General features: G+C 46.7%; 1 protein-coding gene across 5 annotated transcripts in view; it reads left to right on the top strand.

Moving 5' to 3' along the window:
* SLC6A14 (solute carrier family 6 member 14) overlaps window positions 1–25,559 on the top strand; it is a 60,904-nt gene that overhangs the window by 26,503 nt on the left and 8,842 nt on the right. For 4 of the 5 annotated variants that reach the window (XM_054213854.1, XM_054213855.1, XM_054213857.1 and 1 more), the window contains 5 exons: window positions 19,141–19,309; window positions 21,076–21,207; window positions 22,767–22,928; window positions 24,292–24,427; window positions 25,141–25,273. In XM_054213854.1, the coding sequence (XP_054069829.1) occupies window positions 19,240–19,309; window positions 21,076–21,207; window positions 22,767–22,928; window positions 24,292–24,427; window positions 25,141–25,273 (633 nt within the window). In that variant the 5' untranslated portion in view covers window positions 19,141–19,239. Of the gene's footprint in view, window positions 1–18,790; window positions 19,310–21,075; window positions 21,208–22,766; window positions 22,929–24,291; window positions 24,428–25,140; window positions 25,274–25,559 lie in introns of those variants that run through there. The other variant, XM_054213858.1, reaches the window with a different exon arrangement.

Raw genomic sequence — 25,559 nt, 5'->3', positions numbered from 1 at the left:
TTGCCTACTGCAGTCTTTGCTCATACAGAAATCTTTCGATCTGAACGTAGCGGCAAATAAAAAAGAGAGTGTTAAATCTGTCAGGCGTCGCACCTGATGCCTGACATGGTGCCTGATGCCTGAGATGATGGTGTAGTTTAACAAAGAATTAGAACAAGTCTGATATTTCCGTCCTTGTCTACATAGTCTAATCCACAGAAAGCATACTAGGCACAGAAATGTTAAATTATTGGAGGTTTTTTAAAACAGAAACTGAGGAGTAGGATTTAATAGGAGAAAAAAAATAGTAAGAGAAGGAAATTGATGATATTTTCTCTTTTCAAACAAATACAAGAACTAAATCATCACATTCTCTTACAAAAGCTTTATACAGCTTTTTTTTTTTTGACTACTAGCTTAGGGCAACTATCAGTCCATCGCTATCCAACTTCTATATTTCCTCTAGAGAGAGGAAAAATTTTATTTAAAAAAAAGGATTTTTTATGGAGTGAGACTCTACCTCTGATTCTATCCAAGTGTTTTATCATAAAAGAGCTGAGGGGGACAGGAAGAATAAAATATGAAGGATTGCACCACGTGATTTTTAGGCTGCACTGGCATTTTATACAGATGTTGACTTTAGTTAACGGACACAGCCAAACTGTGTACGTGCGGCTTTGTTCCACTACTGGAATGTCGCTATTGAACAAACAGCCTTATTCTCAACTACCTCTGAAGAAGGCCCTCGCTACAGCAAAGAGCCGTTGTTCCCAACACCAAAGGGCTGCTCGTGTGCAGGTGCCTCCTTGGCAGAGGGCACACTTAGCACACTCCCTCGCAAGGTGTTTAAGTCAGATGCCCAAGAAAGAAGGTCCCAGATCATTGCTGAGGTTTGAAAACTTGGCCAAGGAGGAGAAGGACTGGTCCTGACATCAGGAAAACCAGCCCGATGGGTTTCAGTACTGTTAGCACAGCTTGGTTTCTTCAGCAACTGTAAACACGAGTAATCCTTCAATAGAAAACAGTTGTCATGGGGCTTCTGGAAGAGGAAGAAGTAGGTATTTATAGAAATGGCTTGAGGTCATCTGAGTGTCTTTGACCACTGTGACTGACACAGGCTTCAAGGCTCATGCATGTACACAAGCTAAGCTTGGCATCTCATTAGAGGGGTGGGGAATGGAGATAGTGTTAGTCAAACAAACAAGTTACGCTTGTTATCCTTCTTCCACAGCTAAGCTTGAACTTTGTCTCCCTCTCTCACCATCCTGCTGTGAAATTGGAATTTCTGTTGTGATTGCATGAGGCTTAGGTTTTGTGTATGTTGGTTAAATGGTGTCTGGGTTACGTATCAGTCGGTCCAAACTGGAAGAAACAGGAGCGGATGCACAAGGAATTGGTTGAAGGAAATAGCCAACACACACACAAACACACCTTGTCTACTGCATCTGCAAATTCTTCTTCATTCATGACACAAAGTCAGTGTGTCATGAAAAAACCTTAGAGGTTGTCAGATTTCAACAAAGGTGAGAAATTAGATACTGCAATCTCACAAAAGAGCTTTTGAAATGTATTTAGGTCCAATGAGGATAGATACAGGAGATGATTGACTCATAGAGAGAGAGTTGCAGAAGACAGGGTTTGGATGACATCACAGAGCTTTATTCATTATTGTAAGGTTTCATAGTGTCAGCACAACATTTGTGTATGCGATGGATTCACCATAATGTCTAGGCATGGGATAGACAGCAGTGACTCTGGAGCTAACAGTTGCTGTGATTTCTTGTTTTAATGGCTCCTGTCAAGGCTTCAGTTTCCCATGTCATCTCAAATGCCATCTCAGCAGAAGAATTGAGGGGGGGAAATGCTGGGTTCTTTATCGGATTGCTTTTTTCTCAGAAGAAAAGTATCTTCTATTTTCCTGGCACTAGTCTGGCTAGAATTTGTGTTTTTCATGCCCAAGGAGATGGCCTGTGTAGCGCTTTCTGCCTGCTGACCCTGCGAAGTGCCATACGATATCCAAACTTCATCTCCAGGCATCAGAAACATTAGTATTTTTTACCTGCCTTTTCCTGTTTAATTGCTTCTCTATGGATGTCAAAGCCTTGTTTGAATTTTTTTCCATAAATTTAAATGACTTTAGGGTGTTAGAGGCTTTTAGTTGTCCTAGTTCACTATTATTTCTTTCTCTCATCTCCAGTAGGCTTTTGCTTTGGTGTTGATTTTTAAGCACTGAAAATTTTTCTTAATTTCCTTTTTTCAGGAATCTCACTTGTAATACTACTGGTGTTCATTAAAGTGGATCTTGGGACTTTCAGCAGAAACGTTTCTTGTAACAATATTAAAACAGGCCACCTTGGCTGCCTCGGTTCAGTCTGAGAGGAGGATAAGCTATCTCTCTTGGCTAGTTTTAAATGAAAAAAACGGTTTCAGCAGAAGGGACAGGTAAAGCAAGACCTGAGTCCTTGCTTCAGCCTCGATCTTGATCTTCTTCAGTGGCATAACAGTGTTCCAACTGCAGAGGTTTGCTTCATTTCATATGAAAAAAGCAAAAAGCACGTTCATCTCACAGGCAGGAGGCTGGGCGGGAGGGACCTTCCAGCTCGAGTTGTTCTAAATAGTTTATTTCTCAGTTCTGTGGCAGAATTGATAGAAATGCTCAGGTTAAGTTGAAAGAAAGAAAAAAAAAAGAGGCGATTACCACAAAATTTGAAAATGTTTTGAAAAAAAAATATGAAAGATTATGTTATAACACTTCCCCTTTTTTAAAAAAAAAAAAGCTCAAGCTTTTTGCTGAATTTGAGACCATTTAGTCCTTGAAAAATCAGTTCTAACGAATTTGCTATTTAACAAAGATATGGGTCCCATCTCCAGTGACTTCCTCCCAGACACTTTTCTGATTATAAAACAGACTAATATGATCTAATCATCTGCAAATGTAGTTTAGCTTGTTTTGTCTCCAGTGGGAAACTACCTTCAGACATTAACCAAAGGAAAAACTTAATAAATAAGTGTATTAAAGTGATAAAAACTTTAGACTTACTGGTTCTGCTTTATCACCCTGCTAGGATCAACAGCTTTTCAACTGGCTGGAGAATTTGCCTCTTCTGTTTGGGCTCTCATGTAAACACGACGCGTAGATTGTCTTCAAAGGTTGCATCCTTGTCCTCCCCGCTCTTTGTCCCTGCCTGTGGTGACCCGTGTTCAAAGAAGCTTAATCCAGACTGGAAGAGGTGCAGAGGAGGGATGTCAGAATGACCAGAGGAACCGAGATGTGACTAGAGGAATTTGGTTTATTTACCTCAGAAATACCAAAGACTGAGAGGAGATATGATAGGTCTCAATGGACAAGGGCAAAAGGAAGGATGGAAAGAAAGCAGGGGAAGGGGGGGATAGCAGCAAAGGAGGAAAAGAAAACTAATTAAGCACAAGCATAGCTGTTTAAAAAAGTACGTTTGATCTTCAGAGGTGTCAGACTGTGGAACAATGCTCTATCTGGAGTAGCAGGGGGAAAACCTTCACTGGTTAAATTGAGGTTTGATCATTTTGAGAGGGGAATGGTTTGACACTACTGTCCATAGCAGATTGGATTGCATGACCTAGATCTGCCCTTTCCAAAATGCCTGCTTTGTGTCTTCTGACACCACAGTGACTTCTTCCTACTAAAGAAGCTGACTAGAATAAACCCTGCCAGATCTGACAAATCTTTATAGAAATGTTTACTTTTTTTTTTTTTTTTCTGACCCTGTAATAATAACGCTTGGTACCTTCTTTTGGTAAAGAAGATCCAAGTGCTGAGTTGGTAAATATCCATACTATTTTGGGGCAAAGCCAGGAAGTTAGCCATTTGCAGTCTGTTTTATCGTTTGTGATCTTAGTGTGCTGTGAAACCCCTGACCTTGTTCAGAGTGCCACGTTGTGATTGTATTCTTCTGTTTGCAGTCTTTATCTTTCTAAGTGAAAGGCCTAAAACAGGTGTCCATGTCACTAAATGTTGTGCTTGAAATAGTCAAACTAGTGGGGATGTTATCTGGCCTTGATTTAGGCAGATAAGGAAGGACCAGACCTCGATCTGTATATAAACAGCCAGCAGCACAGCAGCATAGCAGCAAATCTGGATGCCAGTGTGGCAGATTGAACTCTTCTCTAGGGTTCAGTTTCCTCTCTGCAATCCACACCCACTTTATCGGCCAATGCATGCTCACGGAGAAAGCATATCCATTGTCAAGTGAGGCAGTGAACGCTGAAAAGCCTTAGGAAGTGATCAAGATGTACCAGAGTGCACCAGAATTTCTGACTGGATTTGTATCACCCATAGTCTTTTAGTCTTTGATGGGAAAATGTTCCTTTCACTGCACCATCAATCTCCTTGTAATCTTGTTGAGGTTGACAAATCAGAACATCTGTTCAGTGTCTCCACCGTTACCTCACACACACCCAGAATAAGCCCCAAGTGCACGTCATTTGAATACAAATGAAAAAACATGATTGTCTTCTCATCAGTTAAGCAGGTGGGTAAATGCAGCCCTCTTTGTTTGCCTTTACTTCCTACCATGATGTTTCCTCCCTCTCCTTCAACATTCGCTTAGCTAGGAAGGATGCTAGTTAAAGAATTTTGGGCACAAATCTGTGTAATTTAGCCTGTAAAGCAATGCTATATATGGACTAAAGCCAAGAAATGGGAAGGACCAAAACATCTGAAAGAGGAAGCCAGCTGCCATTAACCCCTTGTTGGAAGGACTGACGACCATGTGTTGCCCCTTCTACTACCAGTGCTTACTTCAGTATCAGTGTCATCTTCATGCTCCACACATACCTGGAGCCCTTCCTCAGTGTCCCAGTGAAGAAGGCAGCCATGACTTACACCCTAGAAAGATTCAGGTAATGTCTTGTTCTGTTTCCATGCACGCGTATCAGAATAGAGGTGACCAAGTTAAATGCTGAACAATTCCTTCTTTCTGGAACTACATTCCAACATCAAAGCTCATTTTCTAGGGAACAAATGGAAAAATAACCACAGCAAAAAAAAACCCTCACTGCAAAGCAGAAAGCAAATTTTCATGTAACTAACAAAACCGTGCCTTACAGGAGAGTCTTCTACCCACACAACCTTTTTTATGCAAGACTGGTGCGTCTTCCCAAACCTGGATGTTTGCTGGCACCATAATGAACACTGCTGGAACCAGTGCTTGTGAGGTTACCATTTGGTTGGTATCTACCACTAGAATGGCCTAAATGAAACGCTACTTTGAAACATCGGTAGAGCAAAACGACGTGGGATTAGTTAATGAAATTCCGCAAAGTGATGATCAATAAACGTAGAATCTTACAGTTTGGACATGGATCATTAATTCTTAAAGGAAGGTTAGCACTCAAAAATTATTGTTTCAAATGAATCTAATTTCTCCATATAGCAACAGCTCTGGAGTGTTTGTACTAAGTCTTGGAGTATCAGCTCGAGTGTGCTTGGAATCGGATGGAATAATGGAAGGAAATTCCCCAGGACGTCTCCCAGGCCTCCTGACACTGCACTGTGCAATTGGGAAAATGATCATGGTATGTGATTGTCAGTAGGACAGGACCTGCTTTGATTAAAGCATCTGATCACGTTACTTTAATTAAAGATTCTTTAATCAAGGCAGGGCCTCTCCATTCAATAACCTGAAAACATAATGTGTTTTTACTGCCTACCTCAGGCTGCTCTAATAGGCAAATATGCCTGCTGCTGGCGTGGGAGGTATGGCTGCAAAGCATGTATCTGAATAAGCAAACAAATACACTCGCCGTGCCTATTTCTTGGGTTTGAAGTAGCCGTTCTGTAAACTCTGGGCTTGTTACTATTTTTAACTTCTTACTAGCTACCAGGACTCAGCAATAAATCTGTACAGCCTCTTTACGTGGTCCTAAAAGCAGTTTCAGTTTCCTAAAAGCTCAGCACTGCATGGAACAGTCCTGAAGACTTTCCCATCACAGACAGAAAATCTGGTTCCCTCCTTCAGCTTTCACAACTGTTTGTAAAAAAAAAAAACCAAAACACACCACAACTCAGAGAGAGGATGAGCCTTTGGTGGTAAGAAACTGAACATCGTACAGCCATCAAAACTCTAAACCGGAGCATTTCTCACAGCTAGTCTCCTATGGATCGGTGTTTGCCATCCATCACAGATGATGCGTTAACTTTCCAGGGGCTGCTCAATCCCCTTTTTTGCAGTGGTGGCTGCTGCTGTGACATGTCCTGGTGTTCCCTGCCAGGTGCATCAGCGCAGGTTCATCGTCTCTTGCTTCATCGCACGGAGAGGATGTCAGCGCAGTGCCTTACTTCGCATTCCCGCACTCCTGTGCAAACATTGCTCCCTTGCTTGCCAGTCAAGGAGAGGTTCGCCAGGAGGAGCGCGGGAGATTACAGGATTGCCAGACCAAGATTATGCAAAGAAACTCATGACTGAAGAGCCGTTTGCAAAGCTTCACAATCCATAAGTGCCTGGATGAATGCTATCAGAGGTTGGTGATTGCCCCAGCCTGAAGGGGAAAAGTGCCTTCGTAATACTTACTTGAACATTAAAACCAGCTGCAGCAAATGCAGGGCCTTTGAGAACGAAAAAGTAACAGTGTAAAATCCAACACGTTATGAAGAAAATTAAACCTCTTCAGGTCTGAGGAAAGTGGAGGGTATTATTTTTATCCTCTGGAGTAAAACATTTGTAGAAGCGGGTATTCTTTACACTGCAGAGCAGCTACAACCTGGGGGAAGCAGGTTGTTAACATTGGGTATACTAATACTTTTAGTGATTCAGCAGAGCAGAAAGTGAGGGAATTCTTGTAAACTCTCCCAAAATTTAGGAATGGTAGAGTACTTTTTTTTTCCTGCTAATTTTAGCGGATCTGTATCTTTCATTCTCTTTCCATATCTGAAGTAAAAAAGACAAGAAAGCTTTCTCTGTCTGTTGTGCAGTGATGCTTGCTATGGAGGGAGAAAAGATAAAACTCGGTTTGTTCCACCTGGAGCCCTGATCCCACATAAATCATGAACACTAAAATGCTGAAATGAGATGTGAATGAGTTGAGCTGCCAAGAAAGATGAATTTTTACTCTGCGTAACTAATAGCAAAGTGTCTTCTGAGGAATTCCTTTCAGATGCGCATCTGCTCTGAGACTTCGCATCAGGACCCTACTCGGTCCCTTACCTTTCAGCAGAGACTCCTTGAAGTAAGATAGAGACTTTCGCCCTTCCCCAAAATAACTTACTAGCCCAGAGCGTCAACGAGGTGGAACTGTAATCCTAGAAGCCTCATGCTGGGATGCTGCCTGACCCTAATGTCTTTAAACCCTGCAGGCCCTGAGTTTAGGCGTGGGAAGCCAGGCAGACTGGAAGACCCTGAGGTTCCTCAGAGGTTTTGTTCTAGATCACCTGCAGCACCAAGGGGCTTGATTCAAATCAGCATTTCATAAGAAAATGGCACCCCTTCGGCCATTGGGGCAGGTGCTCTGGGAGCGTGCCGAGAGGATGCACCTCCAAGCAGGTGTTGCCACTGCCACCTTGATAATCGCATGGCCATGTGAAGGCAGAGGACCGTCATGCCCCTTTCACCCAGCCAAGGCTCTGGCCCTTTCACTGGGCTTTTGGGGCCAGATATGGCTGTTCCTGGTCTGCCAGACAAGAGGAGGTGCTGCATGGGAGGATGGGCTGCTCAGAAGAGCCTGAACCTGAGCCAGAGGGAGAGAGCCTCGGGGCCTGGAAAGGAAAGCCGGGGGAGTGGCCAGGTTTGTGGCAACCAGGGTGTGCGTTGTGGGTTTTAAAATAACTTACGGTGTTTCTCGTTAAAGCTTTTTCCAATCAGTTATGGATTATCTGGGGGGTGGACAGCTTTCTCTGCTGCTTGAGGGAAACAGAAATGGCTCCCTGGCTTTAGAGGGGAGGAGGTCCCACCGTGAGGATAAGGGAAATGATGGGTTCTGGGATTCACGGGTCCAGTCCTTGTGTCCACTGCAGTTCACGTGTTTCCCGCTGAACAGGTGCTGCATAAAATATTTGAGCAACCCCACCTCTGCTCTCCTCTTTGTGAAAAAAGTGTGAAAAGACCAGTTTCTGTCATAAAGGATTTCTAAGTCTAGTGATAGAGTTGTAGAAGAGATAGATAGCAGTAGGAATAATACATCTATTGTTCATATTCTTTTGACTGCCTTTTCTTTTATTTTTTTTTTTTTTCCCAAATTCTGAAGGTGTTCAGCCAAGTAACTGTTCTGGTGTCTCTGTAACATTGTCTGCTTGGGGGCACGGAGAAGCACAAGATTGCAAGTGATATTAATGTATGAATCCTGCTTTTTCCTTTTAGACTTGGAATTGTGTTATTGTAGCAGGTGATTTTATGGTGTTATTACTTGATATGGGGTTACTTTTGCTTATGTGAGAAGTCCCACTGACTTGTATGAGCTATTTCCGAGAGTAATAAGTGATAGCAAGGTCTTGCAGCCTGTCTCAGCGATGGTGGGGGATAGTGAATTGTGTGGCAGCATAGACACAAGGAGTAGTGATAATTTGGTAACTACAGTAGTGTCCGAGAATGATCAGGTGCAAATTAGGGCCTGTCCCCCCAAGAAAGTGGTAGGACAATTAACCCAACTGAAGTGCATCTACACTAATGCACGCAGCATGGGGAATAAGCAGGACGAGCTGGAGGCGATCGTGCAGCAGGGAAACTATGATGTGGTTGCCATCACGGAAACGTGGTGGGAAGACACACACAAGTGGAGTGCTGTAATTGATGGCTACCAGCTTTTCAGAAGGGATAGGCAAGGGAAGAGAGGTGGTGGGGTGGCCCTCTATGTTAGGGGCGGTTTTGAATGTCTGGAACTCAACACTGTGAATGACAGTGTTGAGTGTGTATGGATAAAAATCAAGGGGAAGGCCAACAAGGCAGATATCGTGATGGGAGTTTGTTATAGACCCCCTAATCAGGATGTAGAAACTGATGAAGTATTCTATAAGCGGCTGGCAGAGGTCTCGCGATCATCTGCCCTTGTTCTTGTGGGGGATTTCAACTTCCCGGATGTCCGCTGGGAATACTACACAGCAGAGAGGGAACAGTCCCGGAGGTTCCTGGAGTGTGTGGAAGACAACTTCCTAACACAGCTGGTGAAGGAACCTACTAGGGGAAGTGCCCTACTGGACCTACTGTTTGTTAACAGAGAAGGTCTTGTGGGGGATGTAAAGGTTGGAGATCATCTTGGGCAGAGTGACCATGAAATGATAGAGTTTTCAATTCTTGGTGAAGGGAGGCGGGGAGCCAGCAGAACTGCCACCTTGGATTTCCGAAGGGCAGACTTTAGCCTGTTTAGGAGCACGGTTGAGAGTGTCCCTTGGGAGGCAGTTTTGAAGAGCAAAGGTGCCCAGGAAAGCTGGTCATACTTCAAGCAGGTGCTCTTAGAAGCACAGGTGAAGGCCATCCCCATGTCCCGAAAGACAAGCCGACGGGGAAGAAGGCCAGCCTGGCTAAATAGAGAGCTTTGGCTGGACCTCAGGAAAAAAAGGAAGGCTTACATTCTCTGGAAAAGGGGCTTAGCAACTTATGAGGATTATCAAGATATAACAAAGCTATGCAGGGGGAAGATTAGAAGGGCCAAAGCTCAATCAGAACTCAGCTTGGCCACTGCAGTTAAAGATAACAAGAAGAGATTTTTCCAGTATATCAACAGAAAAAGGAAAACTAGGGAAAATATAGGTCCACTGATGAATGAGACGGGTGCCCTAGTGGTGGAAGACACAGAGAAGGCAGAGTTACTGAATGCCTTCTTTTCTTCGGTCTTCACTGATAAAGCCGTCCCTCACACATCCCATACCCTGGAGGCAAGGGGGAAGGTCTGGAGAGAGGAAGATTTTCCCTTAGTTGAGGAGGACCGGGTCAGAGACCACTTGGCCAAGCTGGACATTCATAAATCCATGGGCCCTGACGGGATGCACCCACGAGTGCTGAGAGAGCTGGCAGATGTTATCGCTAGACCACTCTCCATCGTCTTTGAAAAGTCATGGGGAACAGGAGAGGTGCCTGAGGACTGGAGGAAGGCTAACGTCACTCCAATCTTCAAAAAAGGCAAGAAGGAGGACCCAGGGAACTACAGGCCGGTTAGTCTCACCTCTGTCCCTGGGAAGGTAATGGAGCGACTCATTCTGGATGTCGTTTCCAAACACATAGAGGAACAGGAAGTTATTGGAAGTGGTCAGCATGGATTTACCAAGGGCAAATTATGCCTGACCAATCTGATAGCTTTCTATGATGTTATAACGGGTTGGCTGGATGAGGGGAGAGCCGTAGATGTCATCTACCTTGACCTTAGCAAGGCTTTTGACACTGTCTCCCATAACATCCTCATTAGGAAGCTGAGGAAGTATGGGCTAGACGAGGTGACAGTGAGGTGGATCGAGAGCTGGCTGAGTGACAGAACCCAGAGGGTTGTGATCAGCGGCACAGAGTCCAGTTGGAGGCCTGTAATGAGTGGTGTCCCTCAGGGGTCAATACTTGGACCAATTTTGTTCAATATATTCATTAATGACCTAGATGAGGGGACAGAGTGTATCCTCGGCAAGTTTGCTGATGATACCAAGCTGGGAGGGGTGGCCGACACTCCAGAGGGCCGTGCTGCCATCCAGCGTGACCTGGACAGGCTGGAGAGCTGGGCAGAGAAGAACCTAATGAGGTTCAACAAAAGCAAGTGTAGGGTCCTGCACCTGGGAAAGAAGAATGCCAAACACCAGTATATGTTAGGGGCGGACATGCTGGGAAGCAGCTCTGAGGAGAAGGACCTGGGGGTCCTGGTAGACAGCAAATTATCCATGAGCCAGCAGTGTGCCCTTGTCGCCAAGAAGGCCAATGGCATCCTGGGCTGCATAGGGAAGACTGTGGCCAGTAGGTCGAGGCAGGTCATTCTTCCCCTCTACTCTGCACTGGTGAGGCCACAACTGGAGTACTGTGTCCAGTTCTGGGCTCCCCAGTTCAAGAGGGACAGGGAACTACTGGAGCGAGTCCAGCGAAGGGCAACCAAGATGATTGTGGGACTGGAGCACCTCCCTTATGAGGAAAGGCTGAAAGAGCTGGGACTCTTTAGCCTGGAGAAGAGAAGGTTGAGGGGGGACCTGATTAATGTTTACAAGTACCTAAAGGGTGGGTTTAAGGAGGACGGAGCCAGGCTCTTTTCAATGGTTCCCAGCGACAGGACAAGGGGCAATGGGCACAAGCTAGAACATAGGAAGTTCCGTTCAAATACACGGAAAAACTTCTTTACAGTGAGGGTGACAGAGCACTGGAACAGGCTGCCCAGGGAGGTTGTGGAGTCCCTTCTCTGGAGATTTTCAAGACCCGCCTGGATGCAGCCCTGAGGGATGTGCTTTAGGCAACCCTGCTCTAGCAGGGGAGTTGGACTAGATGATCTCTAGAGGTCCCTTCCAACTCTGAAGATTCCGTGATTCCGTGATTCCGTAATTGCTAACCTGCAGGAACAGATATCACACAACAAAAGAAAGTGTTGACGGAGGTATTTCCTTTCCTAAGATGTGGGGCACAGCCTGGCTTTTATCCTGTTGTGAAGGAGGACAATCACGAGGATAATTCTCTTGGAAATCACATAGCAGGACTGTATGTTAATACGTAAAACTACCTCAAGGGAAGGTGGACTGAGCTGAAAGGTCGTCTTTTTGCTGTGTGGTAGTCAATGCCTGTGTTTCAAAGCCTTACTGTTAGTCAGAAGCTTCTCAAGAATATGCGTTTGTGTTACCTTCTGTGAAAAGCTGCTTGTGCGTAACTAGTAAGAAGGTATAGAACTGAAAAAAAACACCCCAAAAACAGCTTAGAGCATCTCCTGGCTTTGCTGAACTTGATAATGGGGAAGAATTTGAAACTGAAACTGTTAATGAGATAGACGAACTCAGTTCAGCATATTTGAAAATTAGTATTGTATTCATTCCTAGGCTTTATTTTACTTAATTAAAAATGACTCCTTAGTTTCTACTGGCCGCGCCCCTGAAATATTTCCCAATAGGCAAGTCATTATACTCCGACACCTATGTGCTCGCCGATCCTTAAGTTTTGATAATCGCACGCTCCCAGGTTTTCGTTCTCCCGTACTTTATCTCTTCCCTTTGATTAGTTGTGTCTGTTGTTACGTCTTCCATGATGGCCGAGGTTTTGCATTTACACAGCGTTTCAGTCACTCAAAGACAAGTTGAACATGTCTGGAGTGGCCTCTGGGAGGGGGCAGGTGGGGTGAGACCTGCCTGATGCATCTCAGGCAGGCTTGGATGTTTGTCTGCCACCAGGCTGCTTTGCCCCAGGAAAGCTGAGATGCTCTGGACCACGTGCGGAAGCAGGACTGGAGGAATTAGGAGCCCTGGGCCGCAAACGCAGTTGTTCACTGTGCTTTGGTAACTCTCACGCAAGTCATTATTTCAGCAGAGATTTTCAGAGGTTTTTGCAGCTGATATAAACACCTACCCTCTGTTTAATCCTACTTTGAACACCTTAGTGCTTTTTTCATTGCTTTCCTCCTTGTTCTAGATGGAGCTCTGTGTTGAGAAGTATCATTTATTCCCCTATGGCAACTGTAGTAATATCTGACAAATCGACAAGTTCTCAGGGACTGAGGACAGCCAGCGCTACGAGGAAGGCCGTGTTCTCCTGAAAAGAGCTTTGGTCCAAGAGAGCGCAGGGTTTGAGGAGCACGTTCTGTGCGACAGTTCCTGAAGAGACTTGAGTCTCTTCTCAGGTTCTCTTCAATTAAAACCCCCAAACGATAAAATCAACTAATGTGGAGAACAGCGTACCATAGATACAAAACTGACTGACGGTCTTGCAAATAGTCTAGAAAGCACCTGGATTACTTTAGTGGATGGACACTTGTGGTTCCCTTTTGGGCAGTAAAATCTTCTTCCAGACTCGGTGTAGTAGAAGAGCCGTACTGTAGAGCCTTTCAGTTTTATTGGTATATTTGAGCGAGTTTATTTCCGCCTAATCATTTTTTTTTCCCACATGAATATGTAAAACTTCCCCATCCTTAGCTTGATTAATGTGTATTATGTTAATGTCAGGTTGCAGCCTGCTACAAAATGCCCGAAGGCAAATTTCTTTTCCATATAGTTTCAAGTCTCCGCCCTCAAATATATAAAAGGGGTTTTCCTGGGAGTGGGACTCGGGAGGCTTACGCATTTCGCATTAACAGCACTTTTGCAACTGTTCTGTTGTGAGGAGCTAAATGAGCGAGCAAGCTTTCAGCTGCCCAAGTCGGGCTGGGATAGCAGACTGTCCGCGGAGGCAAGTAGCTCAGCCAGAGTGACCTTGCTGTACTTCTCATCTCTGAGATGGCCACATAGATGAATCCAAAAGTACTAAGTTGGTGCTTGATCAGATTTTTCCCCAGTCATTGAGATTAGGCCACTACAGAGGTCTTTAATATGACAACATCACGTGTACTAGAGCGTAAGTACCTTTACAAATATTGTGGGGGTTTCCCTTCAGACAGTGCGACTCCCGCAAAATAAAAATATTTGTTGGGAATCTGTCGATTTTGGTGAAACCCTTGGTGGAAAATGTTCAGTACTACATTAGTGAACCAAACTCTTCAGGCACTGCTGAAAACGTTCGATGCCCCCTTTCTAAGTTTCTCAATCAAAATTTCTTAGAATTTCCATTCCATTAAACCTTTAATGTGAATGAACTCGTGGCTTGAGGTCTAAGTGGAGTAGGTGTGTGCTTCCCGGTGGCCTGTTGAACGGCAGCAAGGAACATCCCAGCTGTGCAGAAAAGGCACAAAACGGATAAAGAGGGAAAATGGATCCAGAAGAAGGATTTATAAAAGATCATCTCCTTTTCCCGTTAGCAAAATCTCTCCCTTCACTCTGAAGGGATCAGCAGGGTTGGAAGCAGAATGCGCTTCCTATATCCGTGGTCTGCGGCACACAAACTGTGGGATGGGGGCCATTAGAACTAGGCAAGCCAGCATTGGCACGGGGCCTCTTAAGTAACCATTTTCCACTCTTCGTGTTTTGCTATAACCCGTGACAGTCTGCTCCCATAAGTACCTCTCTGAAGCCAAAGACGGCTACTTCAGAAACAATTGCCTTTGTCTCTGCAATTTACATTTCCCTTGCCAGTGCCACCACCGCCCCTCTTCTGAGCAGGAGGGACGCTTCTTGCTATACCTTCCTTCGAGGTACACTTCCACCTTGCTTACGGCTGGCACACGGTCAAATGATTTCTCACCAGATGGAGAATGCTGCTATGCTATCACGGGCTGCTTGACCAGTGGTTTTGTTTTGTTTTATGTTAAGTTAGTGGTAAAGTTTTATTCTAGATTACCTGCAGTTCAGTTCACCACCAGGGAAACTGGCTCACTTGTTATCGCTTGGTCTTTAAATCAAGGCTGATGCTTTCTTAATCAGAAAGTATCAATTTAAATGTGAACTGTAGGGTTTGGTTCTGTTCACCTGTAGAGAAGATAATTCCTGCTGCTGCAGGAGCCAACAGCCGAAATTTTCTGCCTTGCTTCCTCTGTCAGTCTGTAGCAATCCCATCTGGCTTTCCGATCCTCTCTTCTAAAGAAGCAATGTGGCTGTGGAGTTCTGTAATTACGTGTTCTTGAGGGATGGTTAGACGGTTTATGTCATCTTCCTCCGATCCTGAAGGCCAACATGGTGTGGAGGTTTTGTTTGGTTTGGGTTTTTTTGTTTGGGTTGGTTTGGTTCTTTTGTTTTGGTTTTTTTTTTCCCTTGTTGCATGTGTTACTGCCATTTGGTTACCTGATGGTTGTCTGTAGCTGTAGGGAAGCTGCTGGAATAAAATGCGAGGCGGCTGTTTCTGTCAGCTAGCAAATACGGCTGTGTTGTCCCTCACTGCCATCTTTGGCTTTGTGGGAAGGTACCAGTGTCCTTGTCGTGGCCATCTAATACACACTGGCACAGGCCTTGTCCCTCTGAGGTGCGGAGCCCGTTCATAACACCCCACTGGGTACCATGGGCACGTGTCGCGTAGCTGCGCTCGCAGGCACACCAGAATGGCGGCTGTGTGTAGTTTGATTCCTGTGACAAGGATCTCCACAGATAAAAGGTCTTGGTCTGTGGGCAGGTGGGCCCAGCCCCATCAGCTTTCCATGTAGCATCCTTGTGTGCTGCTGGTGGGTTTGACTGTTAGCTTTGCAGAACACCAAGAATTATTCCTGCAGTTGAGCTCTTGCTTATTTTGGGCTCTCAGCTAGGGGAGACGGTGTTTTGAACTACGCCATTCACATCTGGTAGGTGGACACTTCCACATGCAGCTGCTGGTGCTGCTTGCTCTTCTCTGGATGGGAGAAAACATCATTTTTTTTTGAGATTGATGACAGTTTTTCCAGGACTCATGCATATTAGAGGTGGAAGGCTGCAGGCATCTCTTGCATTCCTCTCGTTCCTCTCCTGGCTCGCTTTATCCTATTCTGCTATTGCAGAAGATATAGATTAAGAAACAGAATTTACCCATCGTATTCCTAAATAAGCACACCAAATACGTCTGCTTCATTGCCATAGCTGTGTTTGTATTAGCCAAGGGCAATACCCAACATCTGATAGTAGCACTGGTGCGACCAAGCGGAAAACACGGGTATCTTGCTGCTCCTAGGAAATGTCCAAATTGTTTGCTGTGTTGTCAGCATGTTCAGTTTATCATTAATGGTATTTTTTTTGCTCCTTTTCTTTTTTACCCCCGATTGGATTAACAGAGCGTTCACTAAGTGGAGTCCACAGTAATCCAGGGGTGCTTTCCAAAGAAAAAAGATATCTCGGTTACACTGCTGGTCAGGAGATGGGGTATCTCATCTACGGCAGAGCCAGGCTGGCTTTGGTTTGCTGGCTGTTATCTCTATTTCCAGCTGGGACATTCCGGCGGTAACGGGCTGGCGGGGTGCTAGCCCCATGGCTGGCTGTGCCGTGAGGAACCAGCCTTCGGGGCCCAAGCCCATGGGCTCCACCTCTGGTGAACGCAAATCTAGCTGCTTGCTCTTCGGCTGCAGAGCTGACCCAGAGGCAAAACAGAGCCCTGCCTCAGGCGCAGCTCTCCCTTTAACGACACTCATCTCCCCCCTGCTTGCCCCTGGAATTTTGAATGTGCTGTGGCTTTTATGTTCCTTCTTCGAATACAGAAAATGCGTTAGAAACGAAAATTTCACTTGGTCAGAAACCAAACGCATCCCAGGAGCGGTACCTCCAGTATAGTTTTACTTTTAGTCATCTTGAGTTACACAGAGAGAATGCCACAGCCAGTGACTCCGCAACATTTCAACACACACTTAATCCTAATAAGGAGGGAGAGGCTGCGGCTAACAGGTTGTTTTTAATCTCATTTCATTTCTAAACAAGTTGATAGCCAGTTCTGAATCATGAGCTTGGAAGAGAACTCGGTGCTTTTGTCAGGTCCAGCATTGTTTACAGGAACATTTTTGTTCTCCCTTGGGAAAACTGTGACCCACAGAAGCTGAAGGTACCCAGAATCCAAACCAAACCCGTGCTGCCTCATTTTATTTCAAATTTGTAACTCGGATCAGGATTGTCAAAAAGGTCCACTTAGTTTATGTACAGTTGAGATCGGCTTTGGAAAAATATTGACTGATTTCTTAGGGTGTCCTTCGTTTGGGTGGGTTTTGTCTTGTTTCATACAGAACTAGCCTGAAGGTTTGCGTTGGGCGCTGTGGCTTGGCCACTTGAATCCAGAATTCGCAGGCAGCCTGCGAAGGAGTGTTTTCTCAACTTTCTAAAATAGATGTCTCCTGCAGAACCGGGTGCATGGAGTGATAAAATGCCATCTGATTTGTACCTTCCTACCTTTCAGACGCTGTCCCCCCACACTGCTCTCTCCCGCTATGCCTCTCAGTCGTGGCTAGACCGAGCCATGCTGGCTAGCACTTCACTCAACAAAAAGTCCCACTAATTGAGGACAGAAAGTGTGTTCGTCACGGTGTGGATCTGGAAGAGCCTTGGAAAAGAGCAGTTAGGAACGGAGGAGAGCAATTAAGCAGCCAGTCAACCAGTGTCCCCTTGTGCCTGTACGTGGGAGAGTGCTTTGGCCAGCGTCCCCCTGTGCGTCCTCGGGGGATGCCTGGGGAAGGCCGCTTTGGTGGGCGCAGCAGGGGAGCGCTTCAGAAAAGCTCTTTAAGTCCTTACTCATTAAATTCCTCCTCTGGCGATGGCTTTGCTTTTATGACCTGCCCTTTCTGTGCCTGTCCTGCATACGTGGAAGGTGTGTTTGGAAGCTGGCATTTCCATACCGTTTAACCCCTTGTGCCCTTTGCTTTGGTGCATCTACTGAGCCCGGACTCCAGCAGGGAGCCGGTTCGGAAGGAGAGACGGGCAGATAGGGGTGGAGAGGGAGCCGAGAGCGAGGTGAGGGAGAGAGGCGAGGGGTGCTCGGGGGAGGGTCGGGGTGTGCTGAGGGGGCGGCAGCCCCCTGGGATGCGGTAGGGACTGTCAGGGGGCAGAAGGGCGAGGAGCGAGGGGGGGGCATGTTCGGAGGGGCGTCGGGCCGGGCTGCGGGAGGGAGCCGGGCGGGGGAAGTGGTCCGGGCGGGGTGTTCGGAGGGGAAGTGGGCAGGAGGCCGGGCGGGCCGTGGCGGGAGGGTGTTCCCGAGGATGTGGGCGCGGGCGGGGGGTGCCCCGGGGGCGGGAGGTGCCGCGGGGCAGCCCAGGGGCCGCGGTTCCCGGCAGCGCGGCGGGGGGCGGGCGGGAGGCGGCTCCATAAAGGGCCGGGAGCCGGCCGGCGCGGGCAGAGCGGAGCGGCGCCGGGGCGGCCATGGGGATGCTCAGCCTGCCGGGCTTCCTCTCCTGCGGCAAGAAGAAGGTGAGGTGGCCGGGGGTGGCCGGACGGGGACGGGAACACCTGGGCAGGTGGGCTACTGGGGATAGCTGGGCAGGTACGGGGGCCACCCGGGCAGGTGGGGTATGGGGGCACCTGGGCAGGTGGGATAGTGGGGGTACGTGTGCACCTGGGCAGGTATGGGGGCACCTGGGCAGGTATGAAAGCAGCTGGGCAGGTGGGACAGCGGGGGTACATGTGCACATGGGCAGGTATGGGGGTACAGGGGCACCTGGGCAGGTGGGGTATAGGGACACTGGGCAGGTATGAAAGCACCTGGGCAGGTGGGATAATGGGGATCTTGTGCACCTGGGCAGGTATGGGGGCAGGTGGGCTGTTAGGGACACCTGGGGACATAACGGGGGCCACCTGGGCAGGTGGGATATGGGGCACCTGGGCAGGTATGGGGGCACCTGGGCAGGTGGGACAGTGGGGATACTTGTGCATCTGGGCAGGTATGGGGGCAGGTACGGGGGCACCCGGGCAGGTGGGGTATAGGGACACTGGGCAGGTATGAAAGCACCTGGGCAGGTGGGATAGTGGGGATACTTGTGCACCTGGGCAGGTGTGGGGACGCCTGGGCAGGTGGGCTGCTGGGGACACCTGGGCAGGTATGAAAGGACCAGGGCAGGTGGGATATTGGGGTTACTTGCACACCTGGGCAAGTAAGGGGACACCCAGACAGGTGTAGGAGGACACAGGCAGGTCTGGGTGCATCTGAGCAGGTAGGGTACTTAGGTACCCAGGTAGGCAGAGGGACACTCACGTAAGTAGGGTGCAGGTACCCAGGCAGCTGTGGGAGCACTGGGCAGGTGAGGTATGGTGTACCTGGGCAGGTATGACATTATCTGGGTAGGTGAGATCCACACAGGGATGGGAATATGGGGGCACTGGGGCAGGTAAAGAGGGATGAGCACCTGGGCAGTTTTGGAAGGCACCTGGGCAGGTGTTTTTGAAAGTGAGCATACAGGTATGTGCTGGTGTGAACATCTGAACAGGCGTGGGGGCATCCAGGCACGTGCAGGGGCAGAGTAGGGGAGTCCCCTGGAGGTGCTGCCCCCCGGAGCTGGCAGCACCAGGGACTAAGGTAGGAGCAGGGCAAAACTGGCCATGAACATTGCTTGGGCTGTCTGGTGGGAGCCTCTTTCACGGGTCTCTGCTGTCCTGCCAGGGACCAGCTGGACTGGCAGTCCACCTGGCTCTGCCTCGCTGCCCTGCCCCACGATGCCCAGGAGAAATGACGATATGACTGTCCTGCTTGCCTATGGGGCAGTCCTGAGCCTTCCCTCTTCTTCTTTTCTAAGGACTTCAATTTGTCAAATGAAAAGGATGCCCAAGCCAGTGGCAGCGATGAGAACTTGGAGCGTGGCAACTGGTCAAACAAAGCCGACTACCTGCTCTCCATGGTGGGCTACGCTGTGGGCCTGGGCAACGTCTGGCGGTTCCCCTACCTCACCTACCAGAATGGCGGAGGTACCTGTATTGCGTGGCAGCGTCGGGCAGCACACCTTGCTATCCCCGGGACGGGGGGGCGGGGGGGACAGCCCTGAGGTTGGGCACGTTTTGTCAAAGCTGGATGTGAGCATCACCTTGGGAAGTGGGAGAACGCATGCTGAGGGGAATGGGAAGAGGAGTAGGAAGCATCTCTGTGCTTTTTGGGTACCAGCTGAGGAGGGAAATAGTATTTAGTTTTAATTGCAAACTTCCACCTGAGAATTCCAGAACTGTTTTGATTTACTCATGACCACCATTGCATCTCTTTGTCCATGTGCCAATATCCTCTACTTACCCAAATAGCTGTTCTCCCTCCCCGGTGCTTACCTCCCTGATATGTTTATAGAGAGCAATTGAACCCCCTCTGCACCTTTGTTTTGCCAGGCAAACAAGCTAAGCTGGAATAATTATCCAAGCTCAATAATTATCCCCATCAGATACTTGGGGAGCGCGAGGCAGAGAGAGCCTCTACCTGCTTGCACAATGGACTAGTGGCAAAGCCAAGCGGAGGCAGTGGCTTCCCCGGCTGCTATTCCAGAGCTTTGTCTATTTGCCAGGCAACCAGTGGTAATTAAAGAGAGCGTGGACGCCAAGTAACTGCAGAGGACTGACTTGTATGTACTCATTTGCTCTGCCTGACAGTCCTTGGGAGTCAAATTCTGGACTGTAAAAGCAGCACAGCCCTTACAGCTGCGCGTGGAACACAAGGTGGCATTCTCGGTACAGATGACTTTTGAAGTGAGCTTGGCAGGGCCATGTTACTTACAATTTTCTTCAACAAAACTGAAAACAAAATAAGTTGGGACATCAGTCCTTCTACTAGGTGTTTTTTTTTTTTTCTTATCTGCTGCAGCAGAAAGCATATTTGTGCTGCTGCGTCTACCCTGCTCTGTGCTCCTTGCTCACGATAGATGAAGGCAACTGTTACATCCGTGTTTTGAAACACAGGCGTAATCTAGTTAATTCTGTGGGACTCTTTACTTCCTTAAATTACAGCAGGTATTTGCAGTTCCTTATAGAACTGGGTCCTCGATTGTGTTAAGTTCACTGTGAGTGAAGAGGACAGATTTCTGCGGGGATGTCAGGTCATGTTTAGAAAACCTGTGCTCTCACTTGCCCTGTCTTCTGCGCACACGCAAAGAAGTGCCAGTCCCTTCCCCAGAACAGGACTGTCATTGATATCAGGTTAATGTGCACTTTAAAACGGCCCTGAACAAGAGCCAGGCTGAGATGCTGTTGGGCACAGGAGTCAGCCAGCCATAGACAATAATTGTCACGCTTTGATGACCGGTAGCTACTTGAACAGGGCAGTCACAAATCACAGCTAAGTGATGTGAAGGAATGGTTGTGTTCCTTTCTAAGTTAAAAGCTGGAAGATAAACTAGAAAGCAGACAAAAGCCAATGGTGTCAACGGCTGAGCAGCGTTCCTGCTTGTATGAGAGCAGTTTGATAGTTTTTGTAAAATCCCTTTAATTTGTTAAGAGAAGCCACCTCATGTAAATCACCGGTTCTCCTGGTAACCAGTGTCCCTTCGTTGGAGGTGCTCTTTAGTCTTACAGAAAACAGGATTTAGAAACAAATCTCTACATTCTGCAAAAAGCAAAAAAACCCCACAGTGGGATATTTCAGGCAGGGGAAAAAGGGGGAAGTATAAAATGTGATAGAACTGTGGCGAACACTGAAAGATTCATTGTTTTCTCTGTGTGTGTTTGTGTTGGCTTTTTTTCCCCCTCTCTCCTCTCAGGTGCTTTTCTAATCCCGTACACCCTGATGTTGGCCTTAGCTGGCTTGCCCTTATTTTTCATGGAATGTTCCCTTGGGCAGTTTGCCAGTCTCGGGCCAGTTTCCGTCTGGAGAATATTACCATTGTTTCAAGGTTAGTATCGTTAAGTTTCCTTAGATCTTTTTTTATTATTATTATTCTAGTAATAAAAAGATGTGAATTAATGATTTCTTCACGAAGTTTCTAATTCTGAGAAGCCGCTTTCCGTTTAGAGAATATTCCCAAGGTTACAAGGTCAGGATTATGTTCCCCGGTAGCTCTTCCTTATTATTCAATTATTAAACAGATGCGTGTTGGAGATTCCCCCTAAAAGGCTGGCGATTAGGAGGCTTTATTGGTGATCCTCCTGGTGTTCCGCAGCACGCCACCAAACCGCAGGTGTCCAGGCAGAAGGAAATCACCTCCCTCAGTTAAATGCCTGGCACTGTCTGCAAGAGATCAAAAATCATTTAGAGAAGTGAACTTTATTGCTGTTTCTTTACACTTTACATCCTGGGCAGTTTGCAAGGCAGTTCCATGTTGGAGGGGCTAATTCTGTATTAGCCCACAGGCGCGTGGGTCTAATGGCCGTGTGCCACGCTGTGCGCGCACCCGTCCAACTCGCTGCCGGGGGAGTCATCGGCTGGGGTGATAAAACAGGCTGGACTCCGGCTGCGTAAGGTGAGGCGCCCCTTGTGAAAAGAGAGATAGTTGCGCTCTGTAGCCGTAGTTTACCTGTCCCTGGGAGGGTTTGAATTTCATAGGGAGATTTACGTGCTTGGAAACCACTAAGCATGTGCTCTGCTCGCTCTCCCATCCATCCAGGCCCTGTACCCCTGGCTGTAAAGGACTATGCAATTGGTCTTGTTTGTCCTCTTTACCTATCGGAGGAATTAATGTAGGAACAACAAAGTTTTTCTGATGCAATAAGAATATCACTTGCCACCTTCTACAGAAACAAAAGGGATTACAGTCTGGCTGGTTGCCTGAGCTTTTTTTGCCAGACTCCGTACTGCAGCACAAGCAACCTTTCACGGGAGCAGTGCATTTAAGTTTAAAGCAAAAGTCTATAGACGCAGCAAATCTTTTATGTGTCCGTGAAGATATAAACTTAAATATAGTCTCTAAGATGATTGGGACTGTTTGGCAGACTTTCCCAAACTCACAGCACAAAGTTCGTTTTAACAAAGGAGAACAGTATTATCGGCACAGATTTACTGTTCTGTGTTGCTTCTCATTTTTTGCAAAACCATTCGTTACAGTGGGATCTTCAAAATGGCTTGGTCAGTCCTAGTATAGTTTCTTTTATTTTACTAAGCAATCAAAGCTTCCCACTGGACTGGGAGAGAAAAGAAATATTGAATTTCTCCTTTAGACTTAGACTTAGTGACTACTCCATTTTTCTGTGGGCCTGGTTCACGTTCCGTGTCCAAGCCACATTTGAGGTGGTCAGTTTGGATCACAACCCTCATTTCTTGGCTTAATCCTTTCCCTGTTTGATTGTCATTAAAAATTATTTTAAAAACAAACAAAGAAAAAAAAAAACCCCGCAACTGCTTCCCAAGTAGCCCTTTTAAAAGTTAACTTTTAAAGTTTTTGATAGGCCATTAATTTTTTTTTTTTTTCAGCCCAAGTCTGGGGTTGTTAAGACATTGTGTCTTTCTCTTTCCTAGGAGTGGGCATCACGATGGTCATCATCTCAACATTTGTGACGATCTACTACAACGTGATCATTGCTTACGCGCTCTATTACTTATTTGCCTCGTTTCAAAAAGTGCTGCCGTGGTCAGACTGCTTTTCCTGGGCAGACGAGTTCTGCAGCAAAACACGATTAGGTACCGTACTTAACAGACAGGCCTTAGTATTACTGGTTGGGATACCTGTACTCTTTACTGTTTTCTGGGAGAAATGAGAGGAGTGAGACAGCTACCCGTGGCTTGAAGAGCCCTTCCTGGGGTTTTGTCTCTGAACACTGGGGAGTGATGGTTGTCTGCTTCCCTGCCACCAGTTCTGGGTGCTTGGGGAAATCTAGAGGTAGCTGGGCCGAAACCTCCTTGTTGGAATCCTTTTCATTCTCCTTTAAAATATAAGGTTTCTCTTTCATTCTCCTTTAAAATATATGGTTTCTCCTGGTACGTACAGTTCCTGGAAATGCTGTATTCCCATTTCATCAGGCTTCATGGCAAAACACGTTCTCACCTGAAGCAAGAGTATTGCTGTAGCTTTTCTGGGGGTTCTCCCATTGCTCCTTGCCTCCCCTGCGGGTATGGTAATCCTGAGCACAGCACCGGTGTCGCACTTCATTAACTCTTCAGAACATATCTCCACGCTATTGTTCTTGATGTTTGGCAGCACATGTACCGCCAAACACTTGTTATCTCAGCAGTTTCCATATCAGACCAGTTTAAGGCAAAGGTGAAGTTGGTGAGATAATTAGAAGTTAGTAGCTGGAAATGTGTTGCCGTGTAACCTCTGAGAGTATTAAAATAACAGGGACCAGGACCACGATGGGTTACATTACTTCAAGTGGTAATGTAATTGTAACTCTTTTAACCATATATCTGAAAATCTCTTCTAAGGTTCATAGGTTTCATAAAATGAAGTTGAGATGCTTTATTTAACAAAAAGTTGATGCCTGCTTGTGGACTAAAAAATATTTTAGCTCAAAGTTTCAAAGTGCTGAGGAATACAAAACTGGGCTGAAGAAGCTGTCCCAAAATGGGCTTCGACAAGACTTTTCCAGTATATAGTGTTCATTACTGTATTTTCTGGCAAAAAAATAAAATCCCACCCCACCCCCCAAAAAAAAAACCCAAAACAAACAGCACCTCCCCTTCCCTAAGGAAAATGTTTAAAGGGCTCTAGTAAGCCCTCTGCCACGGTGAGATGAAGCTGCCAGAGGATGTGTGTGACCTTGGCTGGGACAAAGGTTTTCGTAGAGTAACCAAGGCTGCAGCCTGCACTACCCTCAGTGCTGGATTTTGCAAGTGTTCGTGACAGCAAACGAACAGTGGAGCTGAGCACACCGGATTCTTGGTGTTTTGCTTTGCAGTCAAAGTAACAAAGTCACAGATGCAAGTGATAGTTCAGGTTTGTTTCCAAACGCTGTTAGTAGGCAAGCTGATGCTGTAACTGTTTAGAAAACATTTCCTGCAATAGTCATCACCGTGTTAACAATGCCTTTTTTCTTGCTTTTAGTAAGCGACTGCAACGCAACCTTAGATGGAGAAATCATTCACGCAAACTACTCGTTCATCACAAACAACAACCTCACGTGTATGAACGGCACCATAAACTACAAGCCAGTGCAGTTTCCCAGTGAGCAGTACTGGAAGTAAGCAAAAAATTTTAAAGGAATTGCGAAAATTGCATTTATTATGCATTGTTGTTTTGAATGTGCCTTCTCTTTTTGTCTTGCTGCCCAGAAACAACCTAGCAAGGGGGGTGGGCATCCAAATCTGTGCAGAGAGGACTTAAAATTTTATTGATGAGTCTGGGCCCTTTCAAAGAAATAATAGAGAAGTAAAGGAGTCAACCTGTAGCATACTGAAAAATAATCCATCTTAAATAAGTCCTCTTCTCTGGAGTCCTGGTAGGGACTACTTAGCTTCATGTAAAGCATATAGGTTTTTTTCAGGAGTTACTGTGCAAAATATATTCACCTTATTCTGAATCTGGGCCTGTTGCGGAATTGCTATTTCTTTAGCCACACGGTTTCAATTTGCTTTGTGTTCTTTGGGTTCCTGGGAACTGGTTCATCTTCTAGGCTCTTCTCTTGCCATCAGAATTTCATGGTTAACACAGAGGAGCTGAGGTAGGCCTGATGGGAGATGTATGGAGGGAGAGCTGAGGGCTGGTAGACCTTTAAAATGCAGTTACGTATTCAGATTTTCAATGCCAGTCGCGCCGTTCTCACTGCGCACTTGTGGAAATGGCTGCAGGGTCTTGTCGTACCTACAGAAACCAGCTCCCTTTCCTTCAAGCAGTGGCGGAGAGGAGTGTGTGCTGCTGCTGCCCTCTTCTCATCGCAGCATTTTGTGCTTTCAGTAAAGTGACTCTCCAGCGCTCCAGTGGGTTGGACGAGACCGGGAACATTGTGTGGTACCTGGCGCTCTGCCTCCTTCTTTCCTGGATGATAGTTGGAGCTGCCTTGTTTAAAGGAATAAAATCTTCTGGAAAGGTAAGTTAAGAAGAGCAAGTAGCAGACTTTTGGTCTGATCCTGCCCTTCCAACGCCAAGGTTAGCACAAGGCAGGATGCAGTCCCAGCCCACCACCCTCTGCTGGACGTGGCGTTAGGCTTTCTTTCTGCTCCTTGGATTCATAACTGTTATATAAAATAGGAGTAAAGTGCTGATTACACAGCAATTACTTAACACGTGGGTCTCAGCGCAACCAGGGCTGCCAAGTATTTGGGGATCTTGCCGTCACACAGGTGATCACAGCTGAGTTTTGGGAGTCACCCGGC

This window comes from Rissa tridactyla, chromosome 9 (assembly GCF_028500815.1).
Source record: "Rissa tridactyla isolate bRisTri1 chromosome 9, bRisTri1.patW.cur.20221130, whole genome shotgun sequence".
In the NCBI taxonomy this organism is placed as follows: Eukaryota; Metazoa; Chordata; class Aves; order Charadriiformes; family Laridae; genus Rissa; species Rissa tridactyla.
This window is presented reverse-complemented; position numbering and strand designations above follow the sequence as displayed.